At 52.3% G+C, this 20703-nt stretch overlaps 7 protein-coding genes across 7 annotated transcripts; 5 read left to right on the forward strand and 2 right to left on the reverse strand.

Moving 5' to 3' along the window:
- Window positions 1–1764: 1764 nt before the first annotated feature.
- On the forward strand, window positions 1765–5016 carry N7474_003766 (LEA domain protein; the record flags this gene model as incomplete). The annotated part of the gene is made up of 1 exon (XM_057195181.1): window positions 1765–5016. One exon carries the CDS (start codon window positions 1765–1767, stop codon window positions 5014–5016), a length of 3252 nt encoding a protein of 1083 aa, XP_057052577.1.
- A 486-nt stretch (window positions 5017–5502) lies between these two features.
- On the reverse strand, window positions 5503–7008 carry N7474_003767 (uncharacterized protein; the record flags this gene model as incomplete). Its single annotated transcript, XM_057195182.1, has 5 exons — window positions 5503–6403; window positions 6454–6531; window positions 6581–6624; window positions 6674–6799; window positions 6856–7008. The coding sequence occupies 5 exons, from the start codon at window positions 7006–7008 to the stop codon at window positions 5503–5505; spliced, it is 1302 nt and encodes a 433-aa protein (XP_057052578.1).
- Window positions 7009–7614: 606 nt separating this feature from the next.
- On the forward strand, window positions 7615–11482 carry N7474_003768 (transcription initiation factor TFIID subunit TAF2; the record flags this gene model as incomplete). The annotated part of the gene is made up of 3 exons (XM_057195183.1): window positions 7615–9903; window positions 9952–10320; window positions 10370–11482. 3 exons carry the CDS (start codon window positions 7615–7617, stop codon window positions 11480–11482), a joined length of 3771 nt encoding a protein of 1256 aa, XP_057052579.1.
- Window positions 11483–11948: 466 nt separating this feature from the next.
- On the reverse strand, window positions 11949–12451 carry N7474_003769 (putative small nuclear ribonucleoprotein SmG; the record flags this gene model as incomplete). Its single annotated transcript, XM_057195184.1, has 4 exons — window positions 11949–12008; window positions 12071–12145; window positions 12296–12367; window positions 12422–12451. 4 exons carry the CDS (start codon window positions 12449–12451, stop codon window positions 11949–11951), a joined length of 237 nt encoding a protein of 78 aa, XP_057052580.1.
- A 151-nt stretch (window positions 12452–12602) lies between these two features.
- Window positions 12603–13850, forward strand: N7474_003770 (uncharacterized protein; the record flags this gene model as incomplete). The annotated part of the gene is made up of 2 exons (XM_057195185.1): window positions 12603–12678; window positions 12724–13850. The coding sequence occupies 2 exons, from the start codon at window positions 12603–12605 to the stop codon at window positions 13848–13850; spliced, it is 1203 nt and encodes a 400-aa protein (XP_057052581.1).
- Window positions 13851–14022: 172 nt separating this feature from the next.
- N7474_003771 (uncharacterized protein) lies at window positions 14023–15875 on the forward strand (the record flags this gene model as incomplete). The annotated part of the gene is made up of 5 exons (XM_057195186.1): window positions 14023–14105; window positions 14161–14327; window positions 14380–14732; window positions 14785–15066; window positions 15114–15875. The coding sequence occupies 5 exons, from the start codon at window positions 14023–14025 to the stop codon at window positions 15873–15875; spliced, it is 1647 nt and encodes a 548-aa protein (XP_057052582.1).
- Window positions 15876–19345: 3470 nt separating this feature from the next.
- N7474_003772 (uncharacterized protein) lies at window positions 19346–20614 on the forward strand (the record flags this gene model as incomplete). Its single annotated transcript, XM_057195187.1, has 2 exons — window positions 19346–20329; window positions 20402–20614. 2 exons carry the CDS (start codon window positions 19346–19348, stop codon window positions 20612–20614), a joined length of 1197 nt encoding a protein of 398 aa, XP_057052583.1.
- Between the last annotated feature and the right edge of the window lie 89 nt (window positions 20615–20703).

Genomic DNA, 20703 nt, shown 5'->3' on the forward strand with positions numbered 1-20703 from the left:
CTGCGATATAAATACTCGTTTGAAGACCTCAATTGCATTCTCGAATTTCTCGGCTGCGGGATTCCTATTGGGTGTGAGACGTATTTAGTCGCTTTATTATAACCAGACGTCATAGAGAGCCACGACCTGTGGCACAGCACTACAAGAAAATGGAAAGCGATAACTTGTCCTGGCATATCCCAAAATAAACATTCTGCCTTGCCAGCAAGTTGTATGGTAGAGTTCTCCAATGATATCAGCTGCCGCCCGGGATGACCTGTGTGGCTGGGCACTCCACTTTAAATAGATTAAAAATGATGAATCGGGCGATCGATCATGATCTCATCCCGGCCATCTATCCGGGAGCACGACTGTCACCTTTCCCCACCTGCTGGCGATCCGGTAAGAGTGATCCTGGTCGATTTGCGATCTTTTTATGCATTGTGCTCTCTCCGGTGGGTATCGAGGTGGCGCGGCACGTATCGCATCAGCAGTGGCTGAGCGGGTATCGTCATAGTTATTTAATTTTCTTATTATGCCTCTCGTGTATCCGTAGTGCTTGAAAAGGGAAATGCGAGTTTGCAGTTTGGTATCGTCTGGTCGCACGGTTTCCAACAGTTTGTCTGGATGGGTATCGATACTGATGTAATGATGACCCTGTGTTCCCTCGATCACAAACAATTAATCTATGGACACGACAGGGCAGCGGCAGACACTGGCCGCCCTGACAGACCCAGTCGGAGGCAAATCAGGGCAGGGGCCTCTTGTGTTGCAGACGCTGATTTGCCGACCCATGTTTGATATTGATGGAGACGCCGGGGTACCATGGATCGCAACATCCGGATAACCTGTCATGTTGTAGTTACTTGGCAGTGGTATCACAAAGTACAAAGTACTTGTCAAAAGAGACTGAAAGGAGTTTTGCGTTTATGTAGTTGTTCTCTCTCTCTCTCTTTAACACTTAGGGCGTATAAGTAAGATATCACCACAACCCCGAATTCTACAGCTAGCTCTCTTAGTTCAGCCAAATGATACGTTTAGCGACTCGCCAACTCAGCACAGTACAAATAAAATTGTACTACTATACCATGCTCCACTCACAATCCTGCCCACACGCTAGTTGATCGTAGCCACACCGTTTAACCATCATCCACTATCATTCGCGAAGACCATGTGGCGTTTCCCCAGCCCAGCTCTGGCCAGGGGTGCCTGTTAAACACATCTTGACCCGCAATGATGATACCAATGATGCTACACGCCGGCTCAGTGTGGCGGGGTGTCCACAACGCAACGTACCCCAGTCCTGGCACCGTGCACCATGCACAGAATCATAATCTGGTTGATCAACGCCCCATATTGAGACCAGGAGGGGAAGTCTCTGGGTATGATATCAGTATCTTATGACGTAGGTGCGTGGCCTGCAATATGTGTAGCTATATAGCATCGTGCTTCCCGGGATGGTTTGGTTGCCATATCAAGATCAGACTTTTCTTTGGTCTTTTTTATTTTCTACTCCAATACTCTCTACATTATCCTTTCTCGAATATCGTAATATTTCTCCTACATATCAACTCGATTCTCTCTATCATCTAAGCACCTGAACGCACCGTCACGAAGTATATACGTCTTTACGGTCTACCATTCGACATACTCTCCGTTCAAGATTTACAGCAATTGAACAAGCGCGAAAAAGCACTATACCAATCTGGAATCATCAATTCTCTATCACGAGCTCACCACGACTACCCCATACACACTCAATCACGCCTAAACAATTGAAGCAAGATGGCTTCCCCTTCCGTGAACACAGCACCCCCGAAGCTCGGCCAGAAGGCCGGTACCTCGTCCAAGTCAAGAAAGGACTCTGCCTCCAGTGCCGCCTCAAGCAGAGCCGGCACGAGCCCCAAGTCCGCCAAGAAGACTCCGCTGCGCAAGAAGGAGCCCGCGCCCATCCCCGACGACGCTGAAGAGACGTCTGTGCCTGAGACTCCGTCGCCCAAGTCGAAGAAGCAGACTGGTCGCTCGGAGCAGCGTCGTCCCATCTCTCCGCCTGACGACGCCGCATCTCAGGCGTCTGGCTCGGCGGCTCAGCTTGGAGGAGCTGCGTCTGGGGCCTCTGGAAAGGCAAAGGGTCTCGCCGGTAAGGCGAAGGATAGCGTGCAGAATGGTGCCGATGCTGCCACCGATGCCATGCCGCTTGACCTGTCTGCGCTCAAGGGTCTCGAGGTCGCTGATGGTGGCCAAGTCCTAGGAAAGGACGGCAACGCCCTGGGTGAAGTGGTCGAAGGGGAACCCGAGGATCTGGTTGGTCAGACCATTGGTGATGATGGCGAGATCTTGGACGAGGAGGGCGACCTCATTGGCCGTGTGGACATTCTACACGACGTCGTCGACAAGGCTAAGAATACTCCCAAGGAGGCCCAGTCCAAGGCCGGTGAGGCGAAGGATCTGGTTACGGACCTTGCTCAGCTGGAGGGTCTTCCGATCTCCGAGGGCGGCGTTATCAAGAACGCCGCCGGCCATGTTGTCGGTCAGATTGTTGAGGGAGACCCGGAAGACCTGGTTGGATACACTCTCAACGACGAAGGAGAGATTGTCGATGACGAAGGCGATGCTATTGGCCGCGCGGATCTGATCCCGGTCGAAGAGCAGCAGAAGGCCATTGAACAAGCCGCCAATGATGCCACGGACAAGGCTGACAGCCTCAAGGGCGACGCTGAAGACAAATTTGAAGATGCGCAAGATGGTAACCCCGTCGATGAAGCTCAGGACGGTGTTCCTGACGTTGATGAAGTCAAGGACACCGCGGAAGACACTGCCGAGGACGCTAAGGACACAGGGGAAGATGCCGCCGAAGAAGCCAAGCAGCGAATCCCATCAATCGACACTCTGGAGGGTCTGACGTGCAACAAGCGCGGCTACATCATCGACCAAACCTCCGGCAAGCCCGTCGGCGAGATCATCGAAGGCGACCCCAAGAAGCTATCCAAGCTGGGCGCGACGCTGGACGAGAAAGGCCAATTCTGGGACAACCGCGGCAACGTGATCGGCAAGGCGAAGGCGCTTCCAGTTGAAGAAGACAACGACGAAGAAGGGCCGTTCTCAGGACTTGAAGGACTCGTCGTTGGCCAGGATGGCTGGATCGAAGACGAGAACCAGACTCGCGTCGGCCGACTTATTGACGGTGATGCGAAGAAGGTGATTGGGCGGGCCGTTGATGAAGATGGCGAGGTCCTCGATCGACATGGCAATGTCATTGCGCGCGCTGAGCGCTGGGAGGAACCCGACGCACCGGAAGAGGAGCCTATTGATGTCTCTTCTATGAACGGCCTCTCATGCAACAAGGCAGGCTATGTCATCGGATCCGAGGGATTCCCCATCGGAAGGGTTATCGAGGGTAACCCGAAGGAGCTGGCCCGCAAGAAGATCGAGGATGGCGAGATCTACGACGGCAAGAAGGTTGTCGGTCGCGTCGAGCTCATTCCCGAGGACGAGCGCGAGAGCAAGGCCGAAGGTCCGTTCGCAGGTATGGAGGGCCTCGTTGTCACCAAGGACGGGTTCGTTGAAGACGAAGACGGTACTATTGTCGGCCAGCTCATCGAAGGCGACCCCAAGAAGCTGCGTGGTCGTGCCGTGGATGAGGATGGAGAAATCACCGACAAGTACGGCAATGTCAAGGGTTGCGCTGAGCCATACGAGCCGCCAGAGGAGGAAGCCCCCGTCGAGGATGATCTGTCGTCTCTCGAAGGCAAGGTCGTCAACAAGATGGGCAACGTCGTGGACCCTGCCACCGGTGCTGTCTTTGGCCGCATCGTCGAGGGCGACAAGCGACTGGCCGGCCGCAAAGTCGATGGCAAGGGCCAGGTCTGGGGTGACAATGGCAAGGTCGTCGGCCGGGCAGAGCTCATTCCCGGCGCGGAGCAGCAGAAGGCCGAGGGCCCGTTCTTCGGCTTCGACAACGCAGAGGTCGGCAAGGATGGCGTGGTCGTCGACGGCGGCCGCATCATCGGACGTCTGACCGAGGGCGATGCCAAGCGCCTCCTGGGTCGCAAGGTCGATGAGGACGGCGACATCCTGGACAAGAACGGCAACACCATCGGCAACGCTGAACGCTGGGAGCCCGAGGAGAAGAAGCGCGATGTCAACCCCATGTCCGGCCGCAAGGTCACCAAGGAGGGCGAGGTGCGCGATGCCGACGGTAATCTCATCGGCAAGTTGACCTCGGGCAACCTGGCTACCTTGGTTGGAAAAGTCATCGATGACAACGGCTTTGTTGTCGACAACGACGGCAACAAGCTAGGAGAATGCACTTTGCTGGAGAACATCCCCGAGGAAGAGCCGGAGGGCCCTTCGCCTGAAGAGGAAAAAGCAGAGACCGACCGCAAGCTGGCCGAGAAGATGTCCAGCATCCTCGGCAACACCCTGGAGCAGGTCAAGCCGGTGTGCAACATGATCACCGAGGTGAGTTTGTTGAATCCCCAGACTCTTAACCATCCACTAATATTTGCCCTGCAGCACATCGAGAAAGCCGACCGCACCCCGAAGGAAGAGCTGGACGAGGAAAAGCTCGTCGAGAATGTCAAGCCTCTTCTGGAAGAAGGCAACCGCATCCTTCAGGAGTGCAACGGGGCCATCCGCGCTCTCGATCCCGACGGCCGCATCGCTGCCACAGCCAAAGCGCGCGCTGCCTCGCGCGAGGCTTCACCGGAGGAGTACCACCTGGCCGATATGCTCAAGGAGCTGACCGAGACGGTGGTTAAGACCATCGACAACGGCCGCAAGCGCATTGCCGACATGCCTCACGCCAAGAAGCAACTGAACCCGCTCTGGGGTCTGCTCTCCGAGCCGCTTTTCCAGATAATTGCCGCAGTGGGCTTGTTGCTCACCGGTGTTCTGGGTCTGCTGGGTCGTCTGCTGGACGGCCTTGGGTTGGGCGGCTTGTTGGATGGTCTGCTCGGTTCGCTGGGATTGAACCGGTTGATTGAGGGTCTGGGACTCGGTGGGTTGACGGATGCCCTGGGACTAGGAAAGAAATGAGCGGTGTTTGTCTGTATTATTATGCTGTCATGTATGTTTCTTTTGCTGGTGTTCAAGCCCTAATGTCCTGATTTTCCGATGTTTTCCTTTCTGATGTCTCTTTAACGTTGGCTTGTAACTATTGCGCCGAGATTCAAAAATTTCTTATTCTTGTTCGGATTCGAAACTGTACAAATTTGACTCAACACATCCTGATGCTTTCTGAGAACTATTTACAATTGATAATAACGCACGTACATATATGCAAAGGCCCAAATCGGTCACAGGGTTCGCCAACAAATCTCCCATAACCATGATCCATCCATTTCAGGACATCGGACAAAAAAAGACGTCAAGAGGCCGAAAGATTTCGTAATTACAATGCAGCGGTGAGTATTGACAGGAAGAAGAGAGAGCATCATCAAAAGCCTGCGATGATGCCTGTAAGAAGTCAAGGCTGGTGAGATCATCATGCGTCGCAATTAGCAACAAGCCAAGATACAAGACCTAATGGCTCTTGATGCCATCTGAGCTGTCACTAACCTCGCCGGGTTCGGACTCTCCAAAATGCTGATATACTCGTTCCCGAGCGACGGCCTTGTCTTTGCGAATGGTGAGACAGTTGATCCCCAGGAACGTAGTGATGCGGTTGATGACGAGGACTGCCCAGTGCATATAGATCACAAAGGCAAACAAACAGAACAAGCGCAGGTACCACAGCTCAAACCCAGCGCTGATCGCTGGCAACCCAATCCGCGGCAGGTTGGCTAGCGCAGCTCCAAAGATGACCGGAGCCTGCAGGACAGTCCAGTAAGGGAACGGCTGCTTCAGCAGATGCGCCAGGATGATCATAGTGGTCATCCGCCCAAAGACAAACGAGATGGCCCAGCAGTAAAGGACCAGATGGTTCTCGGATAGAATAGTCGAGTACGGCGAGAAAAGCCAGGCAATATTGCACAGGGTGAACAGGACCATGGGCAGCCATTCCTTCAGCAACGGGGTGAACGGCAACCCCTGCCTCTTGCGTGCGGAGGCAACATTGTACACACATCCCGGAAGGTGGGCCAGGAAAAATCCACCGAGAAGAATTGGGAGCCAAAGGTCGCGGACGGAGTTGGTGCCAAAGAGTTGGGGAATGTTGATCAAATTCGTGATCGGCTGCGACCAAATACCGGGACCCCAAATGCCCGAGGCAATCATGATGGCGATGGCGATGAGAAGACCCTCAGTTGGGCCATTAAAATAGCCGAGGTAGAGAGTGTGCGTGTGGAAGGTTTCCCAGGTCGAGAAGTACATCGCCAGACACGGTACCAGGGCAGTCCAGGCACCCAGTTGCGAGGCACCGAACCCCATAGCAGCCGTCTCCAGCAGACTGGCTAGAGTGCAATTCAAAGAGTCAATCCCATGGCTGTCGAAAGTCAGCATGTGCCCAATTCATCGGGAGAAGGTTGTACGAACTCGAAGAGCTCCCCGAGTCCGCTAGATGTCCCCGTTCGTCGCGCCTGTTTGCCATCGACGTTGTCCAAAGTTGAATACCTGTGGAGAGTGAGTATAAATCATACGGCGCGGGCTTTTCTCCACTAACATCCAAACCCCTAGGGCGAAGCTAAAGTACAACCAGGCGGGACCCTGCGTCGAGATCAGCATCCCAGCTCGTTCATTTATCAGATAAACTTACCGGTCCCACGAGATCTGGCATGAAAAGCCCAATGAAAAACACGTTGACTACGATGAACACGAACCCAAGAAGGGTCACCATGTTGGGAGCCATCCACATGGGCAACACTTCGACAAAGGCATTCCACTAGATAAAAGACTGGTCAACCACCGATCTTATATCTAGATGAGTTGTTGCCATACGTAGTGCTTCAGAATATACCGCGAAATGAACGACTTATCCACGCTGGAGTACTTGTAGGACCGCAGGGGTAGGAGGGCGTCATCCGAAAGCGAGTCTTGGGTCTCTGCAAGAAACATATCCTCCGTAAGTCGCCAAACATAAATGCCGATCATTCTGCATGTCACTCACCTTGGACCATTCGAAAGATCGCGCTCATCCTGGCAGTAAGGGCCCTTTCGCAGGCGCGCGTGCTTCAATGCTGTATACCGGGGTCTTGTACACAGACAAGTCAGAGCACTACAAAGTGCCAGGACAATCAAAGAAAGGATCGACTCAGTCGGGTCAGCCCACTGGGTCCCTAAACAACAGCGTAGTGGTGGTCAAGGAAAGAGGAATGAGGAACGAATGAACGGGTCTCGCATTTCTGTCCGGCGACCACGTGACTCGGACCCTCTGCTAATGGAACGCGATCAGTGATTCACTTGAGCAACTGATTCATTCACTGACCAACTCTCGTGAGCGTCCCTTCTTTTGTTTCTGAACGCTATCCGCCAAACTCCATCCTTCACTGCTTCACACTCCGATCGCTACACAATCCCTCTGCGCCCTCACTCCGCGCCCTCGCTTGCGCGCGTGCTGCGCAGTCTACGCATCCACATCGCTCCCAAGCCCTGCGCTGCAACATCGTCTGCTATGGTCGCCTGCTAAATCGGATGGACATGCTGGTGGATGGTCCACACAGCGCACCCCGCGCATCTCATCACTGAGGAGATTTCATGATGCCCGGTGTTGTCGAAATGCCACTTGGGGCTGCGGCCCAACCGGTGGACTTGGGATACAGCGTTGCTCATCAGAAGGTTGAGCTGGAGATTGACTTTGCGAACAAGGGTCTCAAGGGGAAGACAGAAATTACGATCCATCCGCGCACCAAGGACTTGAAAACCATCCGCTTCAACTTTCGACAGGGCGAAGTCAAGCGCTTGAACGTCAATGGGAAGGCAGCAACAACGAAATATGCAGACCCATGCGAAACGCTTCAGCTCTACGGACCGCACTACCATGAGCGTCTGACTCCCAAAATCGATGCCCTGTTGCAAAGCCCACCAGAACCCGAGTTATGCATCACTATACCCAAAAGCGTCCGGATTGAGGAGCTGGACCCGTTCTCTGCAGAGGCTCAGGACCAGATGGCTTTGCAGGGTGCTGGGGACGACGTGGACGGGCCAGCAAGCGCCAAGGTGCCCGAAGCCAACCTCCCGCGATTCACCGCGGTCACCGTATTTATCGAGTTTAGCCTGGATCATATTCGCGATGGGTTACAGTTTGTCGGGTGTGAGAATGGAGACTGGCGATATCCACACGCCTACACTTCCAACTCTCTGCAATCCGGAGTCGGATGCCCTCTGTTCCCATGTGTGGACAACCCAGCGTCGCGCTGTACATGGGAATTCTTGATCACTTGCCCATCCTCGCTGGGGGATGTTTTTGGATCGGGCTCAACCACGCCATCTCGCGCAAAGAAGCAAAATAGATACATTTCTGCAGATGACGAGGGCCTGGATATGTCAGTTGTGTGCTCTGGCGACCTTACTGACGACATCGTGGATCCGAACAATCCAAGCAAGAAGACTGTTTCATTCGCTTGCTACTCGCCTCTTTCCGCTCAGCAGATCGGGTTCGCGGTCGGGCCTTTTGAATATGTCAATTTGGCCGACTTCCGTGAAAGCGACCAAGATGAACAGCTTGGGCAAAATGCCATCCCTTTGCACGCCTTTTGTCTTCCGGGGAGAGGTGACGAAGTCCAAAACACATGTTTCCCTATGGCCAAGGCCATTGATTTCTTTTCCCTATCCTACGGATCATACCCTTTCTCCAGCTACAAAATCTGCTTCGTGGATGACGTCGCAGAGGACACCCTGCCTGCGGCGGGCATGTCAATCTGCAGTACCCACCTTCTCTTCCCCATGGAGATTATCGATGCGATGTACGATTCGACACGGGCCTTGGTGCATGCGCTGGCGTGTCAGTGGACTGGAATCAACATCATTCCAAACGAGCCGGTAGACACTTGGGTGACAGTTGGCGTGGCATGGTATATCACCGACACGTTCATGCGGAAGCTGTGCGGAAACAACGAGTATCGGTTTCGGCTCAAGCAGATGTCGGACCAGGTCCTCGAGCTGGACTACGAGCGACCATCAATATACGAGATGGGTACCATTCTGAAAATTGATGCGTCGGAGGCCCGCTTTATTGCACTCAAGGCACCTTTAGTCCTTTTCATTCTCGATCGACGACTCACCAAGGCGAGTGGAAAGGCCACCATGTCACGCATCATCTCTCGGCTTTTCTTGAACTCTCGTATGGACGACATTCCAAATGGAGCCGTTACGAGTTCGATGTTCCAGAAGTTATGTGAACGCCTTGGCCACGCAAAGTTAGATATCTTCTTTCAACAGTGGGTCTACGGGGCCGGGTGTCCGCGCTTCCAGGCCACCCAGCGTTTCAACAAGAAGAAGCTTGTTGTTGAAATGATGATCAGACAGGTCCAAGGGGACCAACAGGGGCCTCGTGACTTGGAGAAGCATGCGTTCTTGCGGGATCTCAAAGAAGAAGTTCGGCACGTTTATGCTGGATCAATCCAGCCAGTCTTCACGGGCTCGATGACCCTACGTATTCACGAAGCCGACGGCACCCCATATGAGCATATCGTCGAGATCAAAGAAGGGGTGACCAAATTCGACATTCCCTACAACACGAAGTACAAGCGGCTTAAACGAAACAAGAAACAAAGAGAACGAGCCGTCGCTGCTGGCGATACCGCAGATACCCAAGAGGACGTCTTGCTCTACTGTCTAGGCGATGTCCTTCAAACCGAGGAGGAAACACAGGCATGGCGTCTAGCGGACTGGAGCAAAGAAGACGAGGAACGGATGGGCCAAGAATCTTACGAGTGGATTCGCATGGATGCGGATTTCGAGTGGATATGTAAGCTTTCGCTGGGCATGCCAGGGTACATGTACCTGTCGCAACTCCAGCAAGATCGAGATGTTGTTGCTCAATTGGAGGTTTGTTATCTTCCTGTTCGTTTCTGCGCTCTCAGCTAACATCTACAGTCTCTGCAATACATGGCTGCCCAAAGAGAACACCCTCTGATCTCCACTATCTTTGTCCGGACCCTCATGGATAATCGATACTTCCACGGGATTCGCGTTGCTGCGGCACGGGCGTTGGTGAAGCACGCCAAAGATGAAGTTGACTGGATTGGGCTGTTCCATTTAGAGAAAGCATTCCAAGAACTCTTCTGTCTTCCCGATTCGCCCATGACCCGGTCGAATGATTTCTCTGATCGAGCTGCCTACATACTTCAACAGGTCATCCCAGACGCGATTTCGAAGGTGCGCGACAACGGTGGGAAAACGCCAATGCGGGTGAAGCGATTCCTCTTTGACAAGCTGAAGTTCAACGACAACTCCACGAATGAGGTATGAAAAACTAAAGGGGGTTCTCGGGCAGGTGTTAACACTCTTGCAGTATTCTGATAACTTCTACGTCGCCTCTCTGATGCGGTCGCTATGCGATGCCATGCTTGGTAGAAGCGAACCGCGACCGGAGGAAGAGCTAGATCATTTCGACATGGAGCGCGTGCTCGAAGCCCAAGCCGAAGAACAGCTTGAGAAAGACGCCATTGCAGAAATCGATCGGTATCGGCGAATTGATGATTGGTCTAGCTCTTTCCAAAATATATACGCTCGGGCTGCTTTGCAATGTCAGATGCAATTCATGAAGGCGCGAATGATAGACCCTGATCCGATGCGATTCATTCCCTACACACGGCCCGGCACGTACGATCTTCTCCGCTTGCAGGCTTTCGAGTGCCTCGTCAACCTCGACCTGTTTAACAGTCCCGAACTTATGCGGTGGCTTGTCTTCACTATGTCGAGTGATCCGTCTGCATACGTTCGTCAACACTGCCAGGCTCTGTTTGGTCAAGCTTTGGCGCAGATCGCCTTCGGGCGACCCCAGCAAGAAACCGTACAGGCTGGCGGACTGATCATTGAACAAGAGTCATCCACGGCCGTGCGACAAGCCGATCTGGCACGCCGGCAAACTGTCCCTGGTGCCATCGAAGCCCTCAAGCGGGAACTTGCGACTGACACGTCTCTAAAGGAATACCTCTGGGCCGCTTGCAACTCCCCGTGTCTGGGAATCTTGGAACTTTCCGAGCTAAACGATATCTGTCGGGCATTGTATGAACCGAGCAGATCCAAGGTAGCCCGGCTGAAGCTGCCTCGCTTCTGGAAAGCGGAAAATATGGGCCATGGAAAAGTGCGGTTCTACCGATCCACTAACGTCCGCAGCAGTCTCTCCTCCAAGGATTCTGCATCCACCAAGCGCAAACGTGAGGAACAAGGGATGCCTCCTCCTCTTCCGAGGATCACTTTCAAACAGTCCAAGACTGTCGCTGGCCCGGGTACACCGAGCTCAACTCGTCCCAGCCCGCAACCCTTCCCCAAAATCACGATCCCCAAACCCTCGTCTACCCCCACAGCGGCCCCCAGCACTCCGGCTCCATCTACTCCTTCAACTCCGGCTAGCGGTGGCGGGCTCAAGCTCAAGCTGAAGTTTGGTTCGAAGCCGAAATAAGCTTTTCCTGCATTCGCAATGTACTTTTCAACATGTCCATGTATTCTAATTTCTCACTTTTGTTGTGTCGTGGTCCCTTTTGATGCTGGGCGGGAGAAGGCAAATTTCGCATGGCTTCTGGCGTGAGGTCGACAATGCATTTGTGGTTTCTAATTCTTGATTCAAGGATCAATATTTCTTTCTACTACACTGGCCACTGTCACCTCTAAGCCAGAGTGCAAAATAGTAGTTTTCATCCAATCAACCGGTTTATCAATATATTGCGAGACATGGCTTTTGCCGAAGAGCCAAACAGTTTAGGGAAAAAAAGAAAAAGAAACGGTTTTTGATTGTTCCCGTATGAGCAACCGACCCAGAAACTCCCTATATCATTATGGATGATGGTCTTGTCTTGTCTTCCCCAGCAGTGTAGCCTCCAGTCCATCTCTCCGAAAACAAAGACACGTCGTAGATCATGGCCTGGTTCTCATTTATCGGATATCCGTTCGAGGGCCTCGAGCATCACGACCGAGTTACCGCGGATCACCTAATCGACGCATTAGTGTTCAACTCCAGTGCGCATCGCAATATAGGAGAAAAAATACGTACCACCATGCCAATGGCCACTTTCTCGCCGCCTGCCTTCTCCTCGAAGGCTTCGTCTAGGACGATGTTCATGAAGACCTGCGCGAAGAAATGATCAGTTTATGTTCCCGCACTTCAGGGCCACGCGCTGCCTCCGCTCCTCGTGTGATTCAGGTCGAACAGCATGGAATCATGCCAGACAGTTCTAAATCGCAGCTCGGTCGCGTTTGTGAGGGTTGTGGAACGTACATCGTAGCCTCGGAGGACGCCAATGACTTTGCGGTTGCCGTTCAGTTCGCAGAAGACCCGCTTCTCCATGTACTATTTGGGCGCAAATGGTTAGCCAAATTCTTTGCCGCAAAATCAATGGCTCACCTTCTTCAATTCTGGCTGAGCTTGAGGCATATTGGCGGATGTGTTGGTGGTTGATGGGCGAGAGGGAAAGAGAAGCGCAGTTTGAGTTGGTGCAAGCTGGGCCGGACTAACGATGTTCCCCCGATACGCGATAAGAGCTGCCACTCGACTTTCTCTTCTTCTTTCTTACATCGTAGACAACATGAGTTCGTTTTCCAATCGTCGAAAGCCGCGCAAGATTGGCGGGGATGAAAATGAGGATGAGGACACTACACAAGGTTGGTCTACTCTTCCTAGCTCATGATCCTATCTGACCGTTGCAGACAATGAACCAGTCGTCAAGCGGCCAGCAAGCTCGAAACCGAAGCAGAAATCCAAACTGCGGCTCTCGTTCGGACCGGGGGAGACGTCGATGAATGATGGTGGTGACCAAGAAAGCGAAGTGGTCATCCCCAAACGACATGGTCTAGGCCGGAAGGCGATGGAAAGAAGTGCTTTTCAGCGGACAGGCTCGTCAGAACGACTGTCCACGCGAGTGAGCCAGGACAAAGATCGGCCGAGCTACAGCAGTGACTATCTGAAGGAATTGCGAGACTCTACACCCTCGACACCGAAGACGAGCACGGACGACGAAAAAGATCGAGCGGTGGATGTGGCGGCCAAATTCGGCGAGGTCATGACCGTCTCCGGACCGTCGGCGATCCCCAGTGAAGCTGAGATCAGAGAGAAGAAAGCGCGCCGGGCCCGGCTGGCTATGGAACATGGTGCCCAGGAGGAGGATTACATTGCGCTTGACGATGAAGACGGCGTTGCCCATCATGACGACTGGGATGTGGCGGCACGAGGGGAGAAGGTCAAAGACACGAGACTAGTCAGAGACGACGAAGACTTTGCCGAGGGGTTTGAGGAGTATGTTGAAGACGGCAAAATCTCACTGGGCAAAAAAGCAGAGCGCGAGCAACAGCGGAAACAGCGTGCAGCCATGCGTGAGCTTATTGATGACGCCGAGGGTGTATCGGACGAAGAAGATTCGGATATCGAGGAGAAGGCCGCCTATGAAGCTACTCAGACCAAGAAGGCGATGGGCAATGGCCGTGCAGACCGTCTCGATCGGCCCCGGACGCCTCCCAAGATGACTTCTCTTCCCAAGTTGGCCCACAGTCTAGAGCGACTACGAACCTCCCTGGCTGGTATGGAAACATCCAAAACGCAAATGATAAGTCGTATGGAAGATTTGAGGAAGGAAAAGGAAGAGGTTTCTATGCGCGAGGTGGAGATTCAGGCACTGATTCAGGAAGCGGGGGAAAATTATGAACGACTCAAGAAAGAGGCCGGGATTGACGCCAGTGCTGATGGAGATGCCTCAGCGCGTGCGCTGGAGCAACCGCGTGGCTTGGAGAGTATCGGTGCGCCGGTGGCTTCGTCTGGTTCTAGCGATGAAGAAGTTTGAAGAAGTCCATCTGCCTCGCTACTTCCTCGTCGACGTGGGCTCTTTCCTCCCACGCTGCGCTCTCTCTCTCTCTCTCTCTCTCTCTCTCTCTCTCTCTCTAATACTTCTGGATCTACGTGGAGTCGTTGTTCTTTTGATACCCTGGTGCTAGTCTTTTTGTCTAATATTCCTGATGCCTCCTTCACGCTTCTTGTCCATATTCCGTTCTAAGCCTTGTAAGCCTGCATTTGACGATGATGACGACGATGCTCTGCTGTAAGTCTCTCTTCCATGGACTCCAAGTTTATTTACCTAAACAAGAGACTTGTAGACAACATATCGCATTGCCCTGGATCGCGAGCCCTATCGACAACGATGAAGACCCTCCCCAACTATACCGCCGTCCGGATTCAACGCCCATCGAGCTCTTCTTTGATCTGTTCTTTGTGGCCAACTTATCCACCTTCACCGATACACATGAGATCAACAATGTCAAGGGTCTGTGTTTTCCGGTCCAATCCTTTGTTAAGTGGCCTCTAATGGCCCGCAGTCCTAGGCGAATATGTCGGTTTTCTCGGCGTCATATGGTTTACCTGGTTGCAAGTCACCCTGTTTGACATCCGATTTGCCCGAGACTCCATCTTCGAGCGGATTTGTAAGGCCATACAACTGGGGGCAATGGTCGGTTTCGCGTCAGCCGGAACTCGTTTTACGACACGGATTCACTCAGAGAATATCTGGGTTTTTCAATCCCTGAGCTTGATCCTTGCAGGCAGTCGGATGCTGCTAGCTATTCAATATGCCATCAATGTTGGGTTTTTGTATCATCGGCTTAAACCTGCCGCAAAAGGGATTGCGGTCACTGCGGCTATACTTTGGACAACGAGCCTCCTTTACCTTGGGGTATGGTTCTTATTGAAAAGACTGGAAACAGAAAACGCTGACACTGTTACAGATGTACTTTATGTTTAGCAATGCCCATTTATTCCATACCCGGATCTGGACCGTCTGGTTTGTTCTGTTTGGCGTCGAGATGTGGGCTGTCATGGGCGTTTCTTGTATATCCCCGGGGATCGGGTTTCAAGACACACATCTGAACGTGCGGATGGGCCTTCTCACGCTGATTATTATCGGTGAAGGGGTCATCTCGGTCACTCGTATTGTCAACAAGACCGTGCGGCCCGGCGGGTGGACCAAGTGGTCGTTTGTTCATATCCTAGGGGTGACTACCAATGTGGTGAGTATCCAGCCCTGCTGATTTTTGACCATTACTAAGAAAAGCAGTATCTGCTGTGGCAGGCGTATTTCGATTTGTCTGCTCGAGGCAGGATGAGGAAAAGGGCTCAGCATGCATGGGCTCAACTGCATTTCCCGTTCCATGTGGCTCTCATTCTTCTTCTTGAGGGATCCCAGATCTTGGCTTTAACCTTGGACGTCACGCTGAAACTGAAGTATCTTGGGGAAACTATTCAATTCGCATGCGAGGAGCCGCGTCCAGACACCAACAAGGCTGTCGGGCTCATCCGGAGCACAATTGCGGACATGGAGATCCCCTTCAGTCGCGGTGCGACACAGGAATGGGCCGCCATATCAAGTCTGCTGGATGAACTCGCCCAGAATCCCCTGTGTCGTGAACCGGAGTTGCGCCCCAATTTCCTTTATTCGGAGGACTTGATCAACGACCTGATGGGCAACGTGACCGCGGCACTTTTCTCTAGCATGGGCATTACACCGACAGTCAAGGGCGATAGTAGTCGTATTGACAACGAGCAACTGCTGCGGATGTACATGAAAGTGCTGGCTTTTGTTTACGAATATTTCTTCACCGTTGCCAGTCTGTGTATGTGTCTTTTCGCCGCCTTTCTCGTTCTAACAGACCGCCACCAGCAGCGACTACTCCTCGGACTTTCGATTGGAACGCGGATCTTGCTCGCTGCGTTTCTTGCTAGTCTAGTTTCCTTCGCGAGTCACTTCTCGCTCGCGTACGCTTTCATGACTTCTCCGGTTATATTATATGCCTTTACGTTGACGCTTGCCACGGGTTAGTCTTGTTGTCCTGTCCCAAGAGAAGTATTCTAATTGGTTATAGCTCTTCTCGCTGACCGACTTTTTGACTTTTTGGCTACTGGAGATGCATCTGGCCGGAGAAGGGGGAGATGTTGCAGATCTCAAGCGTCGACTTCTTCTACCGGGAATGGTTAGCATTGACTAATCCACGCCGGTTAACTATATGGTTGAAGGGCATGTATCATAGACGCTTGAGATATGGGGGCTGGATATCGCATCCACTCCGCCCGAGACCTCCGGTGGAGGTCTGAATATGAGAGACAAAGAGAGCTTCGGGCTGGGGAGCTATTGGCTCTGCAACCCGCGCGGCACGCATACCGACATGATCCCGCAGCCGTTGTGGGTTGTTGGATCTGCAGCGAGCCATAATTTTAGAACGAGCGTTGCTTCTGGGCTCGGTAATTATATTTTCGAGGCTGTGCTGTGTCTGGGGAGAAAGGGTTGTTTTGATTTGCTTTTTGCTTGAGGGTAGATTCTTCGACGGATGGCTTCAAAGATTGGATCCCAAGCTAGCGTTAGTGTTGATGGGTAGAGTAGGTGGACATTTTCACTGTCAGAATAAATTATTATCCTTGGAATAGGCGGTGGGAGTAAAGACTTCTTTGACTTCGGTGAGGCTTTGAGGGAGAATTGGTCTGTCTGCCCATGGTCCAGAATCATTCCACTCATGCCCTAAATCTATATCCAAACCTCCAACCTCGCACGAGGATGGAACGTAATCTCTCACTTCACAATCTCAAACGCTTCTCCCCAGCCTCCGGCCTATTCTTCTGGACTTCATTCCCTTTATCGTTTCGCCTGTTTACAACAACCCTACCGTTGGCATCCCCGGTTCCCCGGGGCTTAAAGTTTCAGATAAAACCCGAACCTAGAAATAGCTAAGACACAATCAGAGGCAACGGAAAAGTAGTAGAGGAATAAAATAAACCAAGAACGACCTGCATATGCAGCCGATCTACCTATTATCTCGCTATCTAGATCCCCATCTATCAGCCCTCAACTTCCGTAAGGGTTGCACACTTATCTACTTCTTTAACATGCAGCACAGTAATATATATTGCATGCATACACAATGCGGAAACATTGCAGCGGATAGGACAGGGCGTAAGACAATAGACGGCGGGGGATCGACAACGCACAGGTTTCTTGTTGGCCCGGCTTCTCTTCCGGATGGACGGTGGATGTCAGGCCGGTGATTTCTCCCTAGCCCAGGATAAATTGTTGCAAAGGCAAAAGCCAGTTTCAACGCCACCCGTGCCATCCCTCCTAAGGGAGAGAAGCTTCTTTGAAACGGGTCTGCTTGTTGGGGCCTTGGATTCCGGGCCCAGGATCGGCAGCTGTGTCGGGGGAAGGGCGGGTTGTGTTCTTTCTTGATGGTTTTGGCCGACCTGGTTGTGCTGGTTGATTGTGGAGTCCTATAGTTTACAGACATAGTGAGACCGGTATTTGCTTGCAAGTATGAGAGGTGGACATGTATCATTTTGGCCTGTCTGCACCGTATTTATATAAGAACTGTCTCCCACGTACACTTGTAGGTAGAAGCTATCTATCAAATCAGCGCTCTATGAAAAGCTTGTGGAAAGAAAAAGGATGGCACTGCCATCCCCAGATGACGGGTCACCTCCCGTCAAACAAAAAACCCTCCATGTCCAAAAGCTGCTAGCGGGACAGCGGCTTCCTGGCGAAATTTGCTTTTGCACCCAGGTTTAATTGGTCTGGGTGTACATGATTGGCGCGGATGGCGTTGGGGAGGCCGGAAGAACCAGCCCTATGTGGCTAACCGTCCAGGATGGAACATTGTCAACCTGGCTGGTCACTGCCACTAGAGGGAGACAGCTCTACTCTAGACTGTTCGTCAAGATATTACTGCTTCTGAACTGAACTGCGGTCTTTGTAGCCGTGTATATTATGGCTTGGTTAGGGATGTTGCTATTCTTGGGGTAATTGTTAGGACGTATTCGGCAGTGTAGAGACGGAAGTGAACAAGTATTATTGTTCTCTTTTCTAGAAATCCCTGTGCAAATCCATGAGTAATAGACAGAGAAAAGCAAAGCAAGAAAGAAGCTACACATCAGAAATGAATCGGCTGGCCTAATTAGACTCTCTTCATCGAAGGCGTTGAAGAACTGGGACTTGGTCCTGTCCGTCTCTGTCTCCGATGCTGTTTCACTCAACACCCTCCATCCACTTTTCCCGCCCCAGTCCCCAGCCCAGATCGAGGACACGATAAGACATCGCCGGATACAATAAATCTAGAGAAAGGTCTGAAACGAACGACGGCAAGTGGATTTCTCCTGATTTCTGGCCTGGCCAGGACTGAGCGTCATTTCGGAAATACCCATGTCCATGTCTATGGTCTTCTTCCTTCTCGCCTTCACCCCTTGAGACATCATAGAGAGCTTTCTCATCGGGCTCAGAGAGGCACGGGCCTGGAAGGAAGGCAATAGCCGGGCCGACTGGAGGAGATGAAATGATAGCACCCTGGACCAGACAAGAAGATGAAGATAATCCAGGGTGTTGAGCAAGCCATATAATCCGCAAACCGACATCTTATCTTTGTCTATCCAGTGCATCCAATTCATCTCTCTCCATATTGTCTCTCAAACAATCTCGTCCCGTTTGGCAGTGACAGTCTGGGGGAACTAGATCGAGAAAACACAGAAGAACGACTCAAAGTTGATTCATCCGCTAGTCAATAAACTCCCCGACAGGGCTGAGACCGCATTGCATCTAAGGGCTCGACTGACACTTCGGATATTCACCCCGCCACTTTGGGAGCCACTTTGGGAGGGAAGTTGGACATCGCTGCTCGCGCCAGGGTTGCTTGTACCCTCTATTGCGGCATTTGAAGACGAACCACTCTTTGTTCATAACAAGAGGCGGAATCCAGAGAAAGTAAGTGCCTAAAGCAACCTGCCTCGATGTCGCAGGTGAAACCTCTCCATATAAAATGAGGCACTAACGCCTTTTATGACGGTCAGGCCTGCAGGTGTCCCTCCGCAACCATCTGTACAGACGGTAGTCTACACGCAGCGACAACCCGCCGTACAACAACCAATCTGCAAGTAATTGCGGTGAGGTTCTTCTTTCTGATCCGGACCATGGTTGACGTGCTGGTCGGAAGCTGCTCTGGGGCCCCAAATCCATGGCAGAAAGAAATCCCCGCCAAGGCCCCCGGGTTTATCTACTCTTCTATAGACCAGTGGACGAATTTGAGCGGTAGAGCTTCTTCATTTTCTCCGATATACCACCACTACTCAGACACTGCACTGCATCGACGGCAGCAACAACATCTACCACGAAGATATCTTTATCCTCGAAACAACACCATGGCAAAAATGTCTCAAGGACGGCCATATTCTCTCCCAATGAGAAGGGACCTTTCATGTATTCCAGAAAATCTGGCTCTTCACCATCAGCCAACCTTGCAGACTCCGAACTCTTCTATGATGTCCGAGCCAGACATAAAGGCTTATCCTCAAGCCAAATACATCTATGAATCTCAGGAGCATAACGGCCACCTCTTTAACACCACGGCAGCAAGCACCACCTGCCCTCTAGTACAACCAACCCCCATCTACCAAACACCAAACGATTTTTCTTTCCTCGCCAAGATCGAGGAGACCCCATCACTTTCGTCAACATTTGATTTTGTGGACATGCCACAAGACATACCCGCCATCCCCAATGGTGCCTGGTTCCAGCCTTTGGCAGACGATGAAATCCAGAAGAGCTTTGGCTCGACATGCTCTACAGCCGACAGTGACAGTCCCAGCTGGCTTCCATGGACAATGGCAAGCAGTGACGAGACGTGGCGCTCCTGCTCTCTCCCAGACTCTTCAACCGAAGATCTAGGGCTGGCAAATGCTGGATATTACAGCGATGGCTGGTACGCTCCGAATATCAGCACCACTAGCGAGCAGCTCGTGGCTAGGCCCGTTGTCACTCGTGCACACGAGGTGCACGCCCTACAACAGTATCCCGTCTCCTCCATGTCCCCATCTCCGCCGAAAACCAGCGATAACAGCCACCGCTCAATTGTTGCGCCCAAGCCCTTCAGTCACGGATGGGACCTGCAGCCTTACAACAACCACAACCCCCCAAACACCGAGTCGATATTCGTCGACAACTGTAACGCTCACACCTTTGACCAAAAAGTACAACAGCGCACACAAACTCCCTCGTCAACAGAGGAGATCCACTCGTCCTCTTCACAGGCATGTCAAGATGCAGCAGGAATCACAGTCGACATGCACTACACCGACTCGCGCAACGCCTTCTTGATTGACTGGAAGCGGCGCGGACTATCATACAAGGACATCAAGCGCCTTGGAGGGTTCAGGGAAGCAGAGTCGACGCTTCGGGGCAGGTTTCGCACTCTCACTAAAGCGAAAGAGCAGCGGGTGAGGAAGCCGAAGTGGCACGAGGAGGATGTGAGTTTACCAACCCGCCCTGTCCTGCTTTTGTATGATCACTTATAGTGGCTGACTGACATGGTGGGCTAGCTCAAGCTTCTCATTGAAGCAGTCAACGCCTGCTTCTCGGAATTCAATGGGTTTTCTTCTTCTCGAGGCCCGCCGCGCAAGGACGCAGAGATCCTGCCCAAGGTGTCGTGGAAAAAAGTCGCGCAGCATATCTGGAGCCATGGAGGATCGTATCATTTTGGGAATGCGACTTGTAAGAAAAAGTGGTGTGAGATTAACAATATCCAGATGTGATCTTCCCACTGGATGTTTCTCCGATGCGTGGCTTGTGGGAAGGTGTCTTGTCTTGTCTCTTTTCTTGCCTTTTCCCGATACCTGCTGTG

Source organism: Penicillium riverlandense, assembly GCF_028828495.1.
Source record: "Penicillium riverlandense strain IBT 135883 chromosome Unknown utg000003l_segment0_segment0, whole genome shotgun sequence".
In the NCBI taxonomy this organism is placed as follows: Eukaryota; Fungi; Ascomycota; class Eurotiomycetes; order Eurotiales; family Aspergillaceae; genus Penicillium; species Penicillium riverlandense.